At 55.5% G+C, this 15,585-nt stretch overlaps 1 protein-coding gene across 5 annotated transcripts in view; it reads right to left on the reverse strand.

The window, feature by feature from the left end:
- Positions 1 to 1,974: 1,974 nt before the first annotated feature.
- Positions 1,975 to 15,585, reverse strand: part of FOXP4 (forkhead box P4) — a 51,942-nt gene continuing 38,331 nt past the window's right edge. For 2 of the 5 annotated variants that reach the window (XM_053602569.1, XM_053602574.1), the window contains exons 6-17: positions 14,382 to 14,529; positions 14,022 to 14,235; positions 13,651 to 13,755; positions 12,919 to 13,006; positions 11,752 to 11,835; positions 11,434 to 11,641; positions 11,247 to 11,323; positions 10,254 to 10,355; positions 6,148 to 6,269; positions 4,697 to 4,763; positions 4,103 to 4,269; positions 1,975 to 3,713 (exon numbers count right to left, since the gene is read on the reverse strand). In XM_053602569.1, the coding sequence (XP_053458544.1) occupies positions 3,566 to 3,713; positions 4,103 to 4,269; positions 4,697 to 4,763; positions 6,148 to 6,269; positions 10,254 to 10,355; positions 11,247 to 11,323; positions 11,434 to 11,641; positions 11,752 to 11,835; positions 12,919 to 13,006; positions 13,651 to 13,755; positions 14,022 to 14,235; positions 14,382 to 14,529 (1,530 nt within the window). In that variant the 3' untranslated portion in view covers positions 1,975 to 3,565. The remainder of the gene's footprint in view (positions 3,714 to 4,102; positions 4,270 to 4,696; positions 4,764 to 6,147; positions 6,270 to 10,253; positions 10,356 to 11,246; positions 11,324 to 11,433; positions 11,642 to 11,751; positions 11,836 to 12,918; positions 13,007 to 13,650; positions 13,756 to 14,021; positions 14,236 to 14,381; positions 14,530 to 15,585) is intronic. The other 3 variants (XM_053602573.1, XM_053602571.1, XM_053602572.1) reach the window with 3 other exon arrangements.

Genomic DNA, 15,585 nt, shown 5'->3' on the forward strand with positions numbered 1-15,585 from the left:
GCTTTCTGGGGAGGGGCGGGGTGGGGGGGAGTGGCTCCCAACTGGGAGCAGGACTGGCCACGGCACAATCATGGGTCATTGTGATCGTACAATGTAGGTTGTGATTGTACACTGTAGAGAATGCCATTGCCCACATGGTGCACGGCTGGCTCTGCTGTGCAGGGCCCTGGCAGCCCCACAGAAGGCAGATGACAATACGCAGCAGCACTCCTTCTTTATACAGTGCTTGGCTGGGGGACTCTGAGACCCCAAGCTGAGCACACACACACACACCTGCTCCCCGCTCCTGAGGTGCCATGGGGGTGGGGAAATCACCCTAGGTTCTATTTAAGTTCCTAGAGCAGTGGTTCTCAACCTTCATAATGCCGTGACCCTTTAATACAGTTCCTTATGTTGTAGTGACCCCCAACCATAAAATTATTTTCGTTGCTACTTCCTAACTGTAATTTTGCTACTGTTATGAATTGTAATGTAAATATCTGATATGCACGAGATCCCCAAAGGGTCGCAACCCACAGGTTGAGAACCGCTGGCCTAGAGGATTAGGGCAGGGTGGGGAAAGGAGGCGGAGTGGATAGGGGTGAGAGAGAAAAGAGGGAAAGTGAGCTATGGGACGAACTATGACGGCAGAAAAAGACAAAAGGCCAAAGAGTAGACAGAGAAGTCAGCAAAGAATCTCAAGATCCTACCCCCTTTCCTGCACCACCTTCTCCACAAATTTGGCTTTTGGAAAGCTCCACCAGTTTTGTCTTTTATGGGGTGATCAATTCCAGTTGTTTTTTCAACACCCTCCCCTCCCTTACCTCACCAGTACACATACTCCTGGCCTGGCCCCTGGAGACAGAGGCCTGGGGCCCCTACCTGACCATGAGGAGTGTATCTGGAAGATGGTCATGGTGCTGGAAAAAGGGAACCAGCAGATATGACCAAGGAGACCGTGGAGGCCTTGGGAATAGGCACTGGGGTCTGTAGATGAGGGGAAGCAGGGTAGGGGCCTCGGATTTCATGTGGGATGAGAGGCACATGGGCTGGCAAGGTGGGGCTGGGGCAGGTGTTAGGACCCATCTTTGGTTTAGCAGTTTGGCCCATCTCTTTTCCTTCCCAGTTGAATAAGACCATTTCCTACCCTGAGCTCACCAGTACTACAATCACTGCACCCATGTGTGCCATGAGTGCACGAGTCCATTAACAACCTTACTGTATCAGAAAGACATTCCCGGGCCGCGCCTGTGGCTCAGTCGGTAAGGCGCCGGCCCCATATACCGAAGGTGGCAGGTTCAAACCTGGCCCTGGCCAAACTGCAACAACAACAACAACAACAAAAAAAAATAGCCGGGCGTTGTGGCGGGCGCCTGTAGTCCCAGCTACTCAGGAGGCTGAGGCAAGAGAATCGCTTAAGCCCAGGAGTTGGAGGTTGCTGTGAGCCGTGTGATGCCACGGCACTCTACCGAGGGCCATAAAGTGAGACTCTGTCTCTACAAAAAAAAAAAAAAAGACAGACATTCCCACACATGCATACCCATGCCACTTAGACAGGGATGATGGGCCCAGAGGGCACCTGGGCATGGGGTGGATGTTTCCAAAGGTGGCAGCCACGGTAAAGGAGCCCTATGGCAGAGGTCCTGCCCATCCCTGGAGCAGACTGCCTGCCTTGCTGGAAATGTCCTGGCAGGAACTTGGACTTCAAACCAGCGAAAGAACTGAGATAAGGGGCTGGGCCTTTGGAAGGCGGCAGAACCATGGTGAGACCTGGTTTAAGAGAAGGGGAGACAGAGAGGAACTGGAAGAGGGTCCTGAGCCCACACACCTCTGCATACCCTGTGCGCATCAGCAGAAACCACCCCATGTGAGAGCCCCCACTGACCCAGAGGTCTCTACCTGGGCTCCCCAGCAGAGTAATCTTTCAGCACTACTCCCCAGCAGAGTAATCTTTCAGCTTAGTGCTCCCCTCTCCCCTTGGTGACACACACAGGGCCCAGTGAATAGAGGACGTTTAATATTTCTGTGCTGGTCAAACGGAACACAGGTGGGGAATACATGGGAGGGGGCAGAGAGCCCCCTGCCTCTCAGGAGGGTGGCTTGTGAAGGGGATACGTGGGGTTTCTTGGGAAATATCCAAGGAGTCTTCTCAGCAAAGAGGCCAGGCGGGGGTGTTATGAGCATCCAACACACTCAGTCCTTGGCCTTAAAGTTGGGGTCCCCCATAGGGGGTCTGTGGAGAGTCTCACTTTTTCCAGCTCTTGCTGGAATCCACACTCCCAGCACATTGGGGGACTTGGTCCTAGAGAGGGGTCTGGTGGCCCCCCAGGAAGCAGCCCAGGGTTGGGGACAAAGGCTTCCTGCCTACTGGCCAAGGGGACGAGAGCCACCCCCTCCCCTCAGCCCTCTCTCCTTCCCCAGGCTGGGTAAGGAACAGAAGGGAGGTGAGCAGGGCCCTCGCCTCCACAGAGCCCCAGGGTCCTCAGGGTGGGGCAGAGAAGGGGTGGAGGGAGAGGGTTTTGGCCACCAACAGACACTGTAAACTTTGGTTTAAAACAATAACTTAAGTGAAGGGAGGGCTTCTAGCCTGGGGCTGGTGGAAGAGCTGGGAGAGCAGATGCTGGGGAGGCTACAAAGGAAAAAGCCAACAAAAAGTTTTGGTTTTTGCTTCCGGCATAAGAAAGGTCTTTGGTCATCTGTTTAACTGGGGGATAGGGAAGGGGTACTGTGGGAGGGTGAGAGAAGACCGCAGTAGGGGGCCTGCAGGCCAGGGTGGCTTCAGCCTCACCTTCCCCTGCATTTCCTGGCAATCCAGGCACCACCTCCAGGTCCCACCCCTGGCCTCAGGGGTGGCTCTGCTCCACCTGCAGAAGCCCACCTGGTACAGACCTCTGTGGCTAGACAGTGGGCCTCTTCCTATGCTCCCCAGTGTGGGAGTGGCGGGAATGGCACCCAGAAAATAGGGGTGGGGGTGGAGGCCCAGTTCTTGCTGGGTCCTGCCTCAGGCTGCAGGGAGAGGCTGGAGTCAGGTGGTCTGAAACTTCAGTGCCCCCCACCCCTACAGGCCAGGGCAGGGTAGGAGTTAGGGTGGAGAGTTATTTCTTCACAGTAGGAAAAGGCAGAAGGGAGCACAAATTAGGTAAGTGGGGGCCTCTGGCCAGAAAACCCTGCCAGAGCCAGGTGTGAGGGCCCCTGGATTTCAGAGGGGTGACTTAGCCCTGCCTGCAGGTCTCCGTGGCACTGAGGGGCCCTGTAGGGGAGGAGGGCCCTGCTGCTGCTGGTGGTTTGGGGAGGCGGTATTCAGATATGGGAGAGGGTCTAAGAAGGGGTTTGGGCCCTCCATGTCCTTTAAGTGTCCTGTACCAGTCCCAGACCAGGGCTGTGTCCCCCCTAGGGATGAGGATCATCCCTACCCCCAAGTGTTTGTCAGTTGGGTCACCTGGGGAGTTGCTGGCCCAGGCCTCCCCCATCTGAGTCCCGTAAGTGCCTGGAGGCTGGGAGGGGCTGTGGAGTGGGGAAGGTGGGACCTGGGCCTGGGCCTGGGAGGGAGGGGTCTCACCCCTGCCCTGCCCACCCCTACTAGCCCTTAGGACAGTTCTTCTCCAGGCAGGTCCTCTTCCAAGTCCCTGTCTTCTGGAGGCCCCAAGGTGTTGGGGTTGGGGGTGCCCAGGGAGGGCGCAGGCTGCCTGTCTTCCTCTGCCTCAGTTGGCTCCTCTTTCACCTGCACCTGGTGGCTGTGGCAAAGGGGTGGTGTGGGCATCCCTCCACTGGTCCCCTCTGTATCAACCCCCCCAGAACTCTGGGGCACAGTGAGGTGTCTGCAGCCCCCTCCCCCGTAACACAACACACCTAGGTCTGATCTCCCCCAGGGCTCTCTCCGAAGAAAAGAAGATGTTGAGGCAGGGATTGCCTTGAGTTGGGGAAGAGAAAGAAGGGAACAGAAGGAGGGAAGAGAGAAGGGAAGAGAAGGAAAGATAAAAAGGAGGAGGAGGGAAGGAGAGAAGAGTAAGAGGGGTTAGAAGGGAGAGAAGAGAGGGTGGAAAGGGAGGAGGGCAGGAGGGGGTGGTCCTGAGAGAAGGGAGAGCAGAGGCCGGTGTTTAGGGTGGGTCTGCTGTGTACTCACCTGTACTGGGGTGGGGAGAGGCGAGGTGGGCTGCTGCCGCCATTGCTGGGCAGCGGCTCTGGGGCACCCACATCGTCATGGCTGAGGGGCAGGAGGCTGCTGGCAGAGCCAGGGTTCAGCACACCAGGGCTGTTGAGGAGGGGGAAGCTGCTCTCGGCCAGGGCGGCCTGGAGGGGCGCAGGGTTGGCCCCAGTCAAATGGTGTCCTACCCCAGCCCTAGAGAGCCTCCTGTGTGTGTACCTGGGCCCCACCGACAGCCCCTCTCCCAGACTCAGCCTTCTGAACACAGCACACTTCCAGAGGCAGGAACTCTGACCCTGATCCCTACCTCCCAGCTTTCCATAGGACCAGGGTCTACCTTATCCTCTTCCAAGGACAATACCCTAGACCGACAAGCCAAGAAGGGGTACCATTGGGCATGCCAACCTCTTTCCTTCTGCCTGGCCCTTATCCCAATCCAGCTGGGAAACCAGAGGTGGGGGATGGACTGCAGGATGGTTTTGGAAACCCAGAGTGGTTTTCACCCCTGTTCCCATCCTTCCCTCCTCTGAAAGCCCTCTTCAGGGGAGTGGGTGGGCTAGGGGACCCAGTCACCTGGTAGCTGGCATTAAGTGCTCCATAGCTGAGGCCCGAGATCATGTTCTTCACCAGGGTGGGGCTCCTGGAGGAGAGAAGGCAGTTTTTGGCTCATTCATTCAACCCCTTACTCAATGTCTTGACCCTAACTAAGGGCCTGTGCTGGGCCAGGGACAGTCCTATCATTGTCCTGGGAGGCCAGAGCAAGTTGGCTACCATTTGCTGAGTCGTGCATGTGTTTACCCCACCCTCACACTGACCTGGCCTTCCCGGGAGAGGGTGCTGGGCCTCACGGGGCTCCAGGACCTGTTCAGCGTCTCAAGGTTGGTAAGTGAGAACCCAATGTCAATCTTCACACCATGCCGCTCTCAGCATTTCCTTTCTCTTATCTAGATTTGTCACTGTTTGGCAAGGTCTGAGCTATAGCCTCAATAGTTCCATGTCTGCAAAACCCACACTTTCTTGCCATCCTAAATTTTAGGACATGTAGTAAACATGTCCCCACATGCTGCATACACAACGCTTTTCTACACTGGGAGGTATACAGGAGTTGGGGCAAAAAAAGTAATGGCTCAAGGCTGTCCATCTTCCACAGTGATGGAAGTGAGGCTTCCATAGGGCCTCTCACAGCTGGTGAGCAGCAGAGGAGCAATTTGAACTCAGGTCTTTTGATTTAAAGTTCGTAATGAGATGTGACAATACGTGGTAGAGAAACTGGCTCCTGAGGGCGCTCCACAGGGATGGCTTCCCTTCCACTTTCCAGCCCCCTCTCGCTTGCCCGCCCCCCACCTGCCTGGGGTAAAAAGCTCTTGCTTGGGGAGAAGGAGTCTTTGAGGGGAACAGGTACCCCAGAGATATCTGTTAACTGGCTTCAGACTTCTCTCTTCTTACCTAGGGGCCTCTGGTCCGAGAGGTACAGGCAAGAGAGTACCTCGGGTGAGGGTGTTTGGGGTGGAGAGAAGGCCATGGTGCTACATAGAAGCCAAAAGGGAGGTTTTGACCCTCTCCAGGTTCTTCAGTTTCCATTTAAAATGCTGTGTGGCAGAGTGGGGCACAAGACTGGGGGGCCAGGGATGGAACTGTCGACCCAGCTCTGCCACAGATCTGCTATGTGGCCTCCTGCCAGCCCCCTGCCTCTCTGGGCCTCTTCCCTGTAAAATGGAGAAGTGGCCTCAGAGGTCAGCTTATCCTGATGAGCGAGGGGGAGTGGAGGCCCTGGTGTGGCTGGCCCTGGCTATTCTGGCCTCTCTCTGGTACCAAGCCCCCCTTCCCCCTTCCCTCAGAGTAAGGATAGAACAAGGCATAAATGTTGGCCTTCTAAATTATCTGTCAACTTCCAGTTTCCAGTCCCCCTCCCCAAGGGCTAGGCTCCTCCATCCCTTTTTTCTCCACACCCCTCCTCCTCCTGGGAAGGCTTTGGTGCCCATGGGTACCCTGGTGCAGCCCCAGTGTGGTTCAGGCCCACACACCCTGTCATCTTTGGCGGTCTCCGCTTCTGATACTCCCGCTCATCCACGGTCCACACAGCACCCTTGACGTTCTCCACACGGACAAAGCACTTGTGCAGGCTGAGGTTGTGACGCACGGCGTTCTGTGGATGCAGTGAGGAAGGGCTCAGAGGAGCTCACTTGCCCCTCCTCTGCTCAGGTGGGCACACACAGGAGTCCTCATCTAGTCCCATGCCCACACAATGGCAGCCTGAGCAGAGGGTGGGCTGGGCTGGGCTGGGCTGGGCTGGGGGTGGCCCTGTCAAAGGGAGAGAAGGCCTCTCCAGCCTCTCCCTCTCCAGTGATCCATTTTATAATCTGCCTCCTCACCCTTCCATGTTTTGGAAAGTTCTTGCCCAGCAGCTCAATGATGCCTAGTTAGTAATAACCTGTTTCGCATGTTCATTAATCAATGACACTCGTAGCTATTACTCAGAGCTCCTCATCAGTATTAGATCATATTTGAGTACTGGCACTTCAGTGAGTCTGGGATACCTCACCTCAGTTGGGTGCAGAATTTCCACTAAGCTTTTAAAAGTTTGGGAAATAACTTACGAGTCCTCGCTGCTACTTCATAGGCCCCTGGGAGCCTGGGGGCCATCGCTTTGAGCTGCAGCTTAGAATAGTCAGCTAATTTACTGAATTTATTGAGAGTGTGATGTATACAGCAGAGGCCTAATACATACTTGTTGAAATAAACTGGGAGAAAGGAGGTATGGGTTTATAGCTGAAAGGAGAGAAAGAGGATAAGTCACCGTGTCCTTCCACCTCTTCCTGGCAGGATAACTTTAAGAATTGAGGTCATCTGGTTTATAGGACACTTGGGCAAGGGTGGGGTATGTGGCCCAATTCCCCCACCCCACGGGAGCCATCCCCTTCCCCCCCCCGTCCCTCAGTCCTGCTCCTGCACCCTTTACTCTCAGCATCACTGCCCCTCCCGCCAGCCCCCAGCCATCACCATCCCTGTCTGCCTGTGTCCCTGTTACCTGTCCTCCCTCAGCCTCCCCTCCTTGTGCCCATCCTTGTCTCCTCTTTACATTTCTAAATGGGGAAAAAAGCGGGCAGGGCGGGCAGCCCATGCCCCTGGAGATCCCCTCTCCTTCTCTCCCTTCTAACTCTTGCCACTTGCAACTGGCCCGATTTCATTACCAATTTTAATTTGCCTCTAATTAAATCCTGTGTATTTTTCCGACTCGCTTGCTAATCCACGAGGGAGGCGGGCGGCTGGAGTGGAATCTCTTGGAGCGATAATTACAAAGGGCCTAATCACGCCGGGGCTCCTGCCTCGGAATAAATTTGCCCGCATTACGGGGCTCCAATCCTCCGCTTTGCAAATGAGAATGACCCCAATTTCCGAGGATGGCCTCACTGGGGCTTTTTTCCCTCATTTCGAAGCCTGATTCGTGATGAGAGACTAATTCGTTACGCTGAAACATTAACGGCAATTTAAGGGGTCTGGCGGGGGCTGCGTAAACAAAAGGACAGGCCCACAACATGGGCCTTGGGAGGGGATGGACACAGGGGGAGGGCCAGCCAGGACCATCAGCTTGGCAGATGGCAGCTCTGTCCCTGGATGAGCAGCAGCTGGCCTGGCCCACACCACTTCCCAACCCTTCTGCCCTGGTCTAAAGTAGACAGCCTCTCAGGGTAGAGGCCAGAAAGGGTGAAGAAAGAGGGAAAGAAGAAAGCCAAAATAATTTAGGAGAGGAAGACGAGTGACCTAAGGAGCCCTGAATGGAAAGCAAAAGTAGAAGGGAAACTGAGTTGAGTGTAGATGGGGCACATTTCCCAAGTAACATGAACAAAGCCTGGCTGGAAAAAAACTTGAAGTTCAGAGTGGACCTCAAGCTGAGATGAATTCTGCTGTGCTGTGAGGAGGGCACGTGAAGTGGCCCAGGTGGTGGAATCTACAGCAGAGCACTGCTGACTGGGAAAGGTACCCACTCAGCCGTTCAGTATGCTTTCTCCAGCTGGACTGTCTTCTTACTAGGACCTAGACTAGGTGAGGGAAGATAACAGCAAAGAACTGGAAAGGAGAAACACATGGGTACAGAGATGACCAAGGCTAGGCAACCAGTTGAAGGGGGCAAGGTTGGAATATTGAGAGAGGTGGCATCATGATGGTTATTGAGTGGTTTAAAGAAGTCACCTAGCGCACAGCTCAGTGGGTAGGGTGCCAGCCACATGCACCCAGCCCAGGCCATCTAAAACAACAATGACAACTGCAACAAAAAAACAGCCGGGTGTCGTGGTGGGCACTTGTAGTTCTAGCTACGTGGGAGGTTGAAGCAAGAGAATCGCTTGAGTCCAAGAGTTTGAGGTTGCTATGAGCTGTGACGTCACAGCACTCTACACAGGGTAGTGAGACTCTGTCTCAACAGAAAAAAAAAAGGAAGTCACCTAAAGCAGCTCCTCCTAATCTCAAGAGAAGAAAGAGGCTTGGCGCTTGTAGCTCAAGGGGCTAAAGTACCAGCCACATACACCAGAGCTGGCAGGTTTGAATCCAGCCCAGGCCTGCCAAGCAACAACTACAACCAAAAAATAGCCGGGCACTGTGGCCGGCGCCTGTAGTCCCAGCTGCTTGGGAGGCTGAGGCAAGAGAATCTCTTAAGCCCAAGAGTTTGAGGTTGCTGTGAGCTGTGAGTGCCATAGCACTCTACCCAGGGCAACAGCTTGAGGCTCTGTTTCAAAAAAAAAAAAAAAAAAAAAGGAAGAAGAAGAAGAAAGCACCATACTGTGGTAGAATGAGGCAGGGAAGAGGGAAGAGGAATGGAGGGTAGGTGGGTAAGTGGTACTCTGCCCCTAAGGAGGAGGTTGTCTTATAGGAATGAGGCTCTACATCGCCACCCCTCAAGGAAAAGAATTCAAATGTATAATAATCATATAGATCCCTTACATCCTACAGGACTCAATCATTTATAAAATCTGGTATTTGAACCGGCCTGGAGGTTGAAGACTTGGACCAGGTAGCCCCAAGAAGGCCCTGCTGGCTCAGAGAGAGGGCAGGACTGTGGTTGGCAGGAAATGACATCACTCACAGCCAATCAGAGCAGCTGTCCCAGCCCCACAGTCTCTCTCCCAAGCTTTAGGAATTGGGTATGGGGATACAGAAGGTCACAGGTCACGATGCAGGCGGGCCCCCCTGCTATACTCTGCACATTCCCAGGGCAGAGAAGGCTGGGCACTGTGCAGACCCCACCTGAGCCTGTGCGCTGGTAGGGAGGACCTCGCTAACACTTGTTGAAACCTGGTGGGATTGGAGGAAGTAGCCTGTTTAACTGTAGTTCCTGCAGTGGTCAGCAGGGGGACTCAAGAGCCAGGGATCTAATTAAGATCCGAAGATAGGGATTCCTCTTTAGGTGTTTAACCTTCCCCCCAGGGCCAGCAGTTTCCCCCCCCCTCCCAATTTAGATATTGTTTTCCCACCCTGGCACTCCTCCTCCTATCCTGGCTGGGGAAAAAAATGGCTTAGTGCTCCAGCCCACATCTCTGTGTCCCATTTTTCTAGGGTCCCACTCTTGCCTGCTTCTGGTCCCCCAGGAAAACTCTTAAGGCTGAAGGTATTGAAATGACTAATTGGATGAAGACAATTATCTTTCTGCCACTGATGGCAGAGCTGGGAAGAGATGTGAGTGCCCGTGTTTGTGTGCAAGTGTATGGTCCGTGGGGTTCTTGGTCCATCCCTGTGTCCATGCTTGCACATTCCCAGCTCTGGCTTCAACATTGACCTTTGGTCAAGGTATCTGGACCATAGGGTCTATGTGAATGCATCTCCCTACCAAGCTTGGACATTACCAATTCCAGAAGGCGCCCTACTTCATGAAGTTAGAGTCTTTGGGGCCCCAGGGGAGCACCCTGGAGAAGAGAAGGATTTCTTCCCAGAAAGAAGATAGCACAAGGCCGAAGGAAGGGGTCATTGAAAGGTAGTTGTAGAACATTCCGTAGATACTGCTGTGGTGGAGGTTGGGCCATTTCTGCAGAACTAATTGTTTAGAGAACTAATTACTAGGCAGCCTTGGTCTCAATGAGATGCAGAGATGTCCAAGGATGACTAGGGCCCAGGGGGAGGTGGGAGGGGTATGCCTCACCTTCCAGGTGGCCGTATTTCTGCGGAAATAGGCAAACATCCTAGTGAACCAGTTATAGATCTCATTCAGGGTCAGCTGCCTGTCAGGGGTTTCCAGAATGGCCTGTGGGCAAAGAAAGAGCAAAGTGGGCCTCAGTCTAGGCCTTGAAGGGTTACAACAGCTCTGTGTTCTCTCCCCCAGGCTCCCTCCTTTCTGCCTAGCCCTAGCCCTGGCTCACCCCTAAGCAGAGGAGACCTACTGCAGAATGCACAGATAAGAGGGTGGGTGAATGCTTGCCAGACCATGAAAGGCAGGCTGTTACAGCCCAGCCCAGGTTAAAGGCAGCACAAGCCTCCCAGGGCTGTGTACTTGTGTAAGTAGCACAGGAGCTGCTTCCGGAGGGACAATGACTGAGGATAAGAATGAAAGCAGTGCTTCTGGGAGGGAGATGTCCATGGGGTGGAGGCTGTCTAGAATTTATCCTGATTTTGGGAAAGGGCACTCTAAGCCTGAGACGGTGTGTGAGCGAGAGAATGTGTGTGAGGGTGTGCATGCCTGTAGGGGAGCATCAGAGAGGATATATATGTAAGTGCATGTTCACGTGTGAGTGTGATATTATGTGAACACTGAGGATGTGAGGACTATGGACACAGGAGGGAAAAGAAGTGCACGTGTGCATATGTGTGAGCGAGGAGGCGGCAGACTGAGCGTGCCCGTGAGGCTCTCACGGGAGTGTGTGTACATGAAATGAGCATGTGGACGGCACAGTGGCATGAGCAGTGACAAGTTGTGTGTCCCCAGAGACACATCCACATGTGCAGCAGGCTCACTGATCCGAAGCCTGCAGGAGAGCCTGCACAGCCGACAAAGAGGCAAGACACAGGTGTGGAGGGAGAGGGCGAGGCAAGGGGGACAGGCACACCCCGGCCCCAGGGCCCGCCTGAAGACTAGGACGCAGAGGTAGGGGCACAGCCTGCAAGCCATTTCCACCAGCCTTCTACCGTTCGTGCTCACCTGGCGAATGAGGGAGGCGTAGGTGAAGGGCGGCCTGACATCGGCGTTCTTGTAGAACTCATGATTCTGGGCCAGCTCTGGGGAGACAGGCAGAGAAAAAGGTAGCCAGATGCGGGGGTGGGGGGGGCAGCCAAGGGAAAAAACGCCTCTCCCTGAAGCAGCCCGTGGGCCCCCAGCCTGCCCTCACCTGAGGAAATGGGGGAGCAGAACTTGTCGCTGCTTCTCCGGCGGGCAGGGCCCCCACTGTGTAGGGAGGCAGAGCTGAGACCGGGAGGCCGTAGAGGGGTGACAGGGGCAGCGGCCGAGGTTGGGGGGTGCACGAGGCCATCTGGGAAGGAGTCTGCTGCAGAGACTGTCACCTTAGAGAATGAGGAGGAGCCAGGAACTGGATTCAGCTGTGAGTAACAGGGAAGGTGCTGAGACCAGCACCCAAGGGTGGGGGTCCTGGGGGTTGGGGCTTGTGGACGGGTTCAGGGAGGGAGGCAGGGAGGGAAGTGTCACTCACTGGCTGGCTGAAGGGCTTGGGCTCCGAGGGCCGCATGTGCAGGTGGGCCATCATGGCCTGCAGCCGCTCACTCTCCTTGGCGAGCTATGAGAGTGTAGAGGGAGGGGTGAGCAGGAGGCTGGCCCATGGAAGCAGTGGGCTCCTCTTCCTTCCCCACATCCCACCTCTCCTCTACCAGACGCCATAGAAAGCTCCTGTTCCCACCCTGACTGGCCTCCACACCTCAGCATCCCAGCTCCTTCTGTCTCCTGTTCCCAAAGGGCCTCAGCAATCCACTATTCCTCTGGCCCCTCCATGCTCTCAAGGCCAGGGTCCAGGCTGCCAGATCAATGAAGCCCTCCTCCTTCTCCTCTGGACCAATGTCAGAGCCCTCATAAGTCCCAGGCTCCAAATCCTGCCTCTACACATGTGGGACCTCCTTCCCAACAGCACATCCCTGTCTTCCCCACAGAGGGCAGAGGCCGTGGTTGAGTGACACTGACACCCATGCCTAGTGCAGTAGCACTTGTGTGTGAGGGCCTCCCATGTTGAATGGGGACGTAGGAATGGATGAATGACTCATTTGCCCCATTCATAAATTCAATAGGTCCTTCATGACTACCCTCTCATGGCAGGGTGCTCTGCTAGGAGCCAGGACATGGGCAAATATTGATTGGCCGACTGAAAGACTATTCCGAGTAGCCTCCTGAGTACTCTGTGCTACAAAGTGTAGACTGGAGAGCCTGGGTTCTAATCCCAGTTCTGCTGCTCATGCACTGAGTGACCACAAATAAATTACTTCAGCTCTCTGTGCCCCCATTTCCTCCATCTGTAAAACGAAGATAATAATGGTACCTGCCACATAAGGTTGAGAGGACTCCTTGAGCTAAATAAAGTATTTAGTACAACACAAAGTAAGCATTGGACATGTTCGCTGTTAACGTCATTTTTGTTGTTTCTATGTAGTGTGAATCTCTTCTGGACTTCCAAAAGAGACAACCCAACCTTGGTTTACTCCACAGAAACCAGCTGTCCTCACCTCAAAACCATGGTAATTAGGACGTAGAAAGCATAAGATGGTGGCTTTGACCATAGGACCCCACCCCAGAGCCTTCCGAGAGAGTCAGTGCTATGGGCAGGCAGGGGCTGAGTCTGCTGTGTCCCTCCCTAGTGTCCTCCAGGCCCCACCTGGATCTCCAGCTGTTGCACCACCTGCATCTGCACCCGGCACTGGGCCGTGCTCCGGTCATCCAGGGCATGCTCTGTGTTGAGGTGCCTTCACAGAGAGGGGAGGAGAGAAAGTTGGCTGGGGTTTTCCCCGCTGTCACCACCCTCCCAGTCCCATCCTCTAATCCCACCCTTGCCCTGGGCCTGAAGAGCAGACAGACCAAGACATACAAAGAAGAGAAAGAGGTGGCAAAACTGGGCAATAAAGGAAGCCTTCTCCCTTCTCATCAGCCTTCTTTGATGTCTTTGCTAAAATCCCAGCTACAGAGAAATCTAATTGCAAATGAACTAATTAAGTAAACCTCTGACGAAGCGTGAAAACAATTTGTTTGACCCTGATGCTGCAAGGGTCTGGGAGACAGTGGAGTTAATCAGTCAGTGACAGAGCCTGGCACGGCTGTGGCAGCTGGCCGCCTGCTGCCAGCCGCCTGTCTGCCTCCCGCCCTGCCTGTCCTCAGGCCCTCAGCTTGTCACTCGGCCATCACTCTCTAGAGCTACCTCTGGAGGGGAGCTGGAGAGGGGGAGAAATGCTTACATCCGTCCTCTCCTCCTCCTCTTCAGCTTTTCTGGGGATGAGGTGTGGAGGCTGTAGACCCAAGGATACAGGCAGGGTGGGGTGGGTGATCAGGGGTAAAGCTCCCAGAAGGGCCCTGTGGGGAAGGCTGCTAGGAGAGGGGCTAGGATGACACCTACTTGATAAACTGGCCCAGATCTTCACACAGGGTCTCACAGCCTGGCCACTTGCACTCTCCATGTCCGTACAAGGGGTGGGATCCAGGAGTCTCCTCGTGGGAGGAGCTGGGAGGGTAGGTAGGAAGGAGGTGGTGGTCAGAGACACTGAAGACCCCAGCAACCCTGGGCTCAGCTCTGAAAAGCTGATGAGTTTTCTGCCCCTAATTCAGGGTTCCCAGAGGCCAGGAGCGTATGTCTAGGAGAGGGGTAGATTTTAGGGTCCCTGAGCTCCAGCCACTCCCTCTCAGTCCCCACCACAGGTGCTATCCCTCCAGGTTCGGGTCTGCCCTCAGGCAGGGATCTGGTGCCCCTCCCAGCCTGGGTCCCTGTACCTGTCTCTCCGAGATGTGAGCACAGTGGGCTGTCCGTTGGGCAGGGTATGGTGGGAGAGGGGGGGTGAGACCTTGGGTGGAGCGGCAAACGAGGTAGCGGTGGCAGCTGTGCCAGTGAGGTCCAGCCCCTCCTGTTTGACGCTGTCCTCGGCAGGCTGCCCGGGGGTACCTTCGCCCTTCCACAGCTGGGGCAGATCCGTTGGGCACACAGCTGCTGCAGGAGAGAGTGGGAAGGCTGGCAGGGCCCCAGGAACACATTCGGCCTTCCACCTCACCCCGGGAGCAAGGGCTGCCAGCTCTTGGGAACAGGGAGGGCTGCCAGCCTAGGTCTGGCAGGGGAGGGGCGGCGCCGATGCTCACCTTGCGGGAGGGTCTGCAGGGGCCCGGAGGCTTGGTTGGGCTGCAGGCTGACCAGCCCCTGCCTCTGCAGGTTGAGCAGGTGCTGCTGCTGCAACTGTTGCATTTGCAGGAGCTGCTGCTGGAAGGCCAGCTGCTTGTTCCCCAGAGCCTGGTGGGGGGCCCGAGGGGGCGGGCAGAGAGGGGTGCCATCAGCCTCAGGCGTGCCATCTGGCCCCCACCCTGCGGCCACCCCCTCCCAGGGCCTCTCAGCCCCCGGAGCAGTCGTGGTGGTGTCTGCAGCTGCAGCGTCTCTGCTCCCAGCCCAGCTTCCATAGGGCTGCATGCCTCCTCGCAGTAAACATACGCATGCACGTACGCACGCGCGCAAACACACACGGCCAGACTCAAGCACGCAGCACGACACCCTCCCTCCTCCTGCCTGCCTGCTTCCTGCACCGCAGCTGTGTGCACCCGGGGGGCTCATCACAATGATGGATGAGCCTGTCAGATTCTGGGGGCCACTCCCGCCTGAAGGGTACCCTTCCCACACGCCAGGGTTGCCCCCCTTGTGCTCTGGGGAGGGAGTTTTCTTCCCCAGCTCATCCCCTCTCTTGTTTTTTAGATAAAGAGAATCAAGGAATCTGATGGACTCACTGGGACCCAGGCTCAGGGCACAGTCCCATCTTCGCTGCCCAGGCGCCCTGCACTTGCTGGCTCACTCACTGTCTCCCTCCCCCATTCAGTCCTTCACACAGGCACTGACAAGTCAGGCTGTCAGCAAGTCTTTTCTGAGCCTGGAGAGCCAAGCCATATCTCTGGTGTTTGGGAGGCAGGGACTTCTCTGCTTGCCTGCCCCAGGGGTAGGGTGTGGGGCTGGTTATTCAACAAACCGACCAGAGGATAAGCCTAGCCTAGACACCTGCAGGCAGATAATATACCAATTACAAGCCTGGTTGAAACAGGCTGTGGGGGCTGGAGAATGCCCGGGCTTCATTCAGGGCAGCCTTTTGGGAAGAGGCGACTTAGAACTCAGGGTTGTGGTTTGGGCAGTAGGAGTGGGGCCTATGAATGGGGCATGGGGAGGGCCCTCCAGGGTATGGTACAAAAGCTCAGATGGGGCAGGGGGCACAGGTTAGGGAGCTCTGGAAAGAGCCTCATGGTAAGGTGGTGGAGGGGGTGGAGTGAGACATTATAAGATGGGACACAGTTGGGGCACCTGATGTAG

This window comes from Nycticebus coucang, chromosome 9 (assembly GCF_027406575.1).
Source record: "Nycticebus coucang isolate mNycCou1 chromosome 9, mNycCou1.pri, whole genome shotgun sequence".
In the NCBI taxonomy this organism is placed as follows: domain Eukaryota; kingdom Metazoa; phylum Chordata; class Mammalia; order Primates; family Lorisidae; genus Nycticebus; species Nycticebus coucang.